Below are 6,298 nucleotides of genomic sequence, written 5' to 3' on the forward strand. Positions count from 1 at the left end.
CCTCTGCAAAGCTGTAAGTGGAATAATACAGGAAGGCATGTTAAACTCTGTGGCCTTCATTGATGTTTCTGTCTGTGTTAAGACCTAAAGGACCCACTGGCTGATTAAAAGCATTATTTGACCAGCAAGAGAGTTAATTTTCTCTCTCTCCGTGTCTCTCTGTCTCTCTATCTCTCTCTCACACACACACACACACACACACGCTGTAGCCGCCAGCAGTGGGAACATGGCTACTTCATTCATCCATTACTCTGGGACTGGGTACTGGTTCATAACAATGATGGAGCCTCTACATTGGGGGTTTTGGGAGGGCCATGGATATGCACACACACACACACACACACAAACACATTCAGTAATCACTAGCCCATTTGGAATGCATGATTCAATGATTATGTAATTGTGCTCAAGCAGTTTTTTTTTTCCCTCTACCGTTCTGTCAACTTAGTCAAATCACACTGAAAAATAGAATGATCTAGGAAATGAAAACAACAGCAGATTGCCATGTGAGCCACATTTTAAACATGTTGCTATTGAAAAGTTACCCATCAATTTGTGACACGGGAAGGCTTCGGGAGGCTTCCTTGTGGCACCTCAAGAAAGCATGAGTCATTTTCCATATTAATATTAGAAAAATAAATCAACATCCGCGTCAAAAAACTGTCAACATCGTGTCGTCCCATAGGCCTCCCAGTGCTGGTCGACTGCACACACTTCTTGGCTATGATTCACATCCCCTGCTACATGTATGACACATCCACAGTTACACTCGGTTCCAGGACTCCTCATCTCCCAAATGGTGCCTTCTGTTCTCATTCTGGGCTTCTATGAAAAGATCCAACAAATGAAGGACCCTGAACAGCCCGATTTTTTCTTTTCTTCTTTTTTTTTTTTTTGCCATTGAGGAAAGGCAGCTACCACCTCAGTGAAAATAAGAGAAAATGATTGTAACATACAACACAGTACAAAACAGTAGATCTGTGACTTTTGTATTTTACGCCTAACAACTGATAGTGGAGGTCTCAATAATTATAAATTCCCAATGATTCAAATTTGATACAATAATTCCCTCTGAGCTCCTTAGACAAATAAGCAACAGATGAAGGTATCTCGGAAGGTTTTTTGCCTCCTCTCCAGAGAGATCACTGTCTATCTCAGTTAGGGAACATTGGATGCCTAAATGGTGATGCTCACTGCACAGTGAAAATGGTGGCACAGTGCATCCTTTGCATTTTTTATAGACCTACTTTGCATATCAGATATTAAGTGGGTCAAGTGAATGGTAACTTTTCACAATCCAAACAACCACTTCGAGGATTCAAATCCCAACTAGTATATTCAATTTAATTTTTTCTAATGTCATTGTATACACTCATTTTTTTATGTCTTTCTTAATAAACAGATTCAAAAGATCTGTGCAGCTTACAAACCAATTAAAAAAGATGAAATTAGTGCTGAAATGGTTTTGAGACAGCAAACCCTTAATCCTGTTTTACTTCTTAATCGATGTCAAAGTTTACACCCATTGGCTTTCTTAGAATGCTAAAATAGCACTTAATCTTAAATCAACTCCAGTGATGTTTATATAAATTACCCAATCATTGCTTGCCAAGGCAGTAATGCTGATGCTGTTGTCATGGTATACTTGCAAAGGGACAGCCTCAGATAATGCTCATTGATTGAAACACATTGATTACAATCCTCATTGAAACACTAACCACCCCTTTGAGCGAAGCATGTACTGTGTCTTTATCTGCTCTGATGGAGTCCACGACATACTTCGGATCAATTCAATTTCTTTTCAGCAAATGGATTTTCAATCGATTACCAAGAAAAGTTACTTTTGGCCCTGAAACACTTTTTTTCAAGCTCTTCAACCCCAACATTCACACTGAGTGCTGGCATATATTTTGGGTTTTGATTCGTAGTTTCCATTAACTGTCTGAATTTGAAACTCAGATGTTGGCCCAAACCCAAACGGCCTCCATTCATATCATCAACAACAGCCTTAGGTTCCTCATAAGCACATTATATGAACCTGACATCATGTTTATTTGATGACAATAACATAGTTTGGTCAATATAGTGCAATAAGTGCAAAGCAATCAAAACAAATAAAATTGATAAGGGATAGAGAATTTGCGAATGCTTGTATAAAAATAGGTGTTACATTGATTAAAATATCAGTATTACACAACATAATTATTACTTCAAATATCATTTATGAATTTTGTTTTGATAACATATCAATTCTACATATTAAGAATGAATACCCATATTCATTTTTAATATAATAATCTCCTTTATGAGAGCTCATGAAGGCTAACTTGCCTTCCAATTCCAAAAAGTGCAGAAAGCATACAAAGACACTTTTTTTTTCTTCTTCTTCAAATGACGCAGTCTTTTTTGAACATTGGGGGTGTGCCACTTTCAAAAAAAGCCACTTTTACAATGCAGAGCTACAGTAAATGAAACTACAAACATAAGCCTTTTCAGAGGATCATGGAGTATGATGACACAGGTAATATTGATGTAGAATCAAAAGTTTTGAAAAGACATGGCAGATTATATCAATAAATACTTACTTACAGACTACAGCAGAAAATAGTCCTACACAGTTTTGATGATCTGCTGTACAGTGTTTTTGTCCAGGAGTGATTTTATAAACATTTTTTTTCTGATTCACAATATACCTTATGTATGGTTATATTCCTGAAAATGAAGTTGGGTAAGATTTACCTGTACACTTACATTTTGTGTGTAATTCGATCTTCACCATAGAAAAATAGATTTTGCATCATCAGTTAAGTAGAGCAATTTTGTTCATCCATTTTTGTTTCAGAAAGCTGTATCCATTCCTGTAATGTCATGTTTCAGAAATAAGAATAAGATTGTTCGGCACACCCCGTTTTTACTGCTTCTCTTTTGTTTGTTTGTGTTGTGCCAAGGCACCCTATAAACTGAGCCACTGTTTTAAGGAGGGTAAGAGAGAAAATGCTTCATTACATTAATGATTCTGTTGCTCAGAACTGGCTAAAGGTGGTCTGTTTCTCAAGAACTTCGAGGTAATCGGGCTCAGACTGCAGTTTAGCTTTTAGCTCCAAATATTCATTTCTGTTGGGCTCAACATAAACAGTACTGGGCGCTGTGCCATAGAGCACTGTTTCTCTTATCCTCTCCGGGTGCAAGAACTGACGTCTGACATCAAAGTTTGGGTTGTACGTGTATGACACAGGCCCTGTGTACTTGTACTCTAAATTGGCACCTGCTGGGATGGATGGGATGGATTGATGGGGGGACTGCTTATCGGGCTCAAGGATGCCTCTGAAGAAATGGTCTGCATCCTGGACGGGGGAGGGATTTTCACGTGGCTCGATGGTGCTAACACTGTACGTGGGGCTCCTCATTGTATTGCTATCCCTCTCCTCATCCGGGGTACTCCTGTACGTCACCTTGAGCTCGTGGAGGTCGCGGTAATCCTCCACCGTGTTTCCCTCCCTCGACCTGTAAATGGGATTTTTGCACATGTGGCCCATGGGATGCGGGATGTACTCGTAGACGTGGCCGGCCGGGGCCTTCACTTTAGGGCCGGAGCGGTTGCTGTAGAGGCTGTACTGCAAGTTGAAGGAGCTGACGTCCGAGTTGTTGGTGCTCGTGCGGTCGCTCTGTGACTTTTTGCGCTTCTTCATCACTACCACGAACAGCCCCGCCGCCACGAAGACGGACATGATGAAGACGAGCAGGAGGCTGAGGATGAGGACGGAGAGGGGCACGGTGCTGCTGGGGGTGTTGAACCTCTGCGGGGTGTCTGTGGTAGTGGCCCTGTCCTCCGCCGGCTCGTCCGTAGGGGGAGCTGTCGACACGGGGACGTCGGAGTAGTCTGGGCACAGCTGCTCCGACTGGATGGAGCGCAGGTCCATGCCGGTGTGGCGCTTCGGCGTCTCGCACACGACCTCGTTAACCACGGTGCCTGCGCTGAGCTGCTCCAGCCATATCTTCATCCCCACTATGTCACAGGAGCAGTCCCACGGGTTCTCGAACAGATCTATCTGCACCAGCAGCTTCAGCTGATCTAAAACACCACTGACAGGCAGGTTTTGGAAATTGTTGCTGCGGAGATTAAGCCTAGACAAGGAGAGGCTGGCAAAGATGCCCCCTGGTAAGGTTTTCAGGAGGTTATTGTTGAGGAAAAGCAGCTGTAGGTTAGGAAGGTAGCGGAAAGTGCCTACATCAATCTCTCTGATTTTGTTATACTCTAAATAAAGATACTGCAGGTTCTGCAATCCAAAAAACATTTCTGCTGTAAGCCTGTCCATGAGATTACCATTTAAATACAGCCTACGCAGGTTGGTTAAATCCCCAAAAGCTCGGTCGTGGATCAGGGTTATCCTGTTGTTTCCCAGGTGAAGCAAATCCAATCCAGTGGCATCGACAAAATCTGATCTCCGTACCACAGGGATGTAATTTCCAGTCAGATACATTTTTTTAGGATTGTATGGCTTCGGTTTAAGATCAGAAATACTCTCAATCTTTCTCTCTTGGCAGTTGACATTTAGCCCAAGGTCAGATATCTGCAGATTACACGTACAGGCAGTGGGGCAGTCCAAAGGCACAGGAGATTTGGTCTGAAAAGCAATGATGGGGCCATAGTTGTAAGGGTTGACACCTGGTATGCGGGAGGTGGGCTTTGGCCTAGTTTTGTTAAGTTGGCGCGTGCCCTTGGTGGGCCTGGACGAGGACCTCAAAACGGCCGAGGAGGTGGCGGAGGCTGTGACAGCAGCAGGCGTGGTCTGGTAATATCCATTGGTGCTGAGGGGGGGCGCGGGCCTCACCGTGTCTTCCAGGGGTCTTCGCGGGCAGAGCTCCTGCTTGGACACCTCGTCCAGGTCTCGGCCGTGGAGCCTGAACGGCGTCTCGCACACCACCTCCCCCACCAGGGCCGTGTAGGCTATGCTCTCCAGCCAGGCCTTCAGAGCGATGAGCTCACAGGAGCAATTCCACGGGTTCTCCTCCAGTTGTAATTCCACCACTTTGTCCATGTGCTCCAGGAGGCCGATGTACGGGAACATTTTTAACCGGTTCCCCCTCAGGTCCAAGTGGGTCAGGGGAACGTTCCGGAAGATGTTAGGAGGCATGGCGGAGAGCAGGTTGTCGTTCAAAATCATCACCGTCAGTTGGTGTAGCTTGCTCAAGGCGTTGGACTCTATGTTGGTGATGTAATTGTAATCAATCTGAAGGTATTCCAAACTCTCCAGTCCCGCGAATGTATCATCCCTCAGAATGTCAATCTTGTTGTTATTCAGGTGCAACCTTTTTAATCCCTGGAGTCCGTTGAAGGCACCCGACTCTATCTCAGAGATGTCGTTGTTCCCCAAGTGCAGGATGGTCACCCCGGTGTAATTGATGAAATCATTGACTGACAGCTTCTTCAGGAGGTTCCCCGTCAGCAGGAGGTGGTACATGGAGAAATGGACCGGGCTGATCTCTGTCAGTCTGACGATCCCCCGGTTCTCGCAGCTCACCGTCAGGATCCCTTCCTTCTCCTCGCAAGTACACAGGTTCTGACAGATCTCCCCATAATTGTCATACATCTCGACCAGCCTCAGAGATGATGCAATCAGAAGGATTATTTTTAGGATCCAGATATGCATTTTTCGTGGGAGAGGGTGCCCCAGCTCACTCAAGTGCGGTACCAGTATGAGGTGTCATCTAAGGAGGAAAAGAAAAGGACGGGTTCTGTTTTATACACCATGACATAGATAGATGGAAAATATATATGTGCTATATGTAGGCAGTATTTAGAAATGCATATAAATAATGGACTCGTGCAAATGAAGGCTGAGATTCTATGATGAGCAGATATCAGACATTCATAACAAACATGCAGAGAAAGACAAGTAGGCCTATTAACGCTCGTTCATTATGCAGATGTGTTATGTCGGCATCATTTGGGATTGTAGGTTTGCAGAGAACAAGCGACACAGATTGGTTCTTTCATAAATCCACACTTTGACAATATAATAATCAACTTGATAATGCAACTATCCGCGGTGGATGGCCACTGCGCATTTTTGATAGCTCGCCTGAATTCCAATCCATCTTGGAAGGGAAAAAAAAAAAAAAAAAAAAAGAAAGAGAGAGAGAATTGGGAATCGCCATCCGCGGTGTGTAAAGGCAGAGAGAGATCTTGTCATTTTACTAATTCAATCCCCAGAGAATTTCAGCAGAGAGAAGCGCACTATCAAAACATCTCACAGCTACGTGTGCAGATGTGGCAGATCCGGATTGTTTCAAGATT

General features: G+C 43.9%; 1 protein-coding gene across 1 annotated transcript; it reads right to left on the reverse strand.

The window, feature by feature from the left end:
• Positions 1 to 3,023: 3,023 nt before the first annotated feature.
• LOC139650833 (SLIT and NTRK-like protein 5) lies at positions 3,024 to 5,651 on the reverse strand. The gene has a single exon (XM_071527615.1). It carries the CDS (start codon positions 5,649 to 5,651, stop codon positions 3,024 to 3,026), a length of 2,628 nt encoding a protein of 875 aa, XP_071383716.1.
• Positions 5,652 to 6,298: the final 647 nt, after the last annotated feature.

The sequence above is a fragment of the Centroberyx affinis genome, unplaced genomic scaffold (genome assembly GCF_046629955.1).
Source record: "Centroberyx affinis isolate AG114_WGS23_722 - 3 ecotype Tasmania unplaced genomic scaffold, CSIRO-AGI_Caff_v1 ptg001547l_1, whole genome shotgun sequence".
Taxonomy (NCBI): domain Eukaryota; kingdom Metazoa; phylum Chordata; class Actinopteri; order Beryciformes; family Berycidae; genus Centroberyx; species Centroberyx affinis.

What these genes read in the sequence shown, in the direction of transcription:
- LOC139650833 (XM_071527615.1), bottom strand. Translation starts at nt 5,651, where the DNA reads ATGCATATCTGGATCCTAAAAATAATCCTTCTGATTGCATCATCTCTG.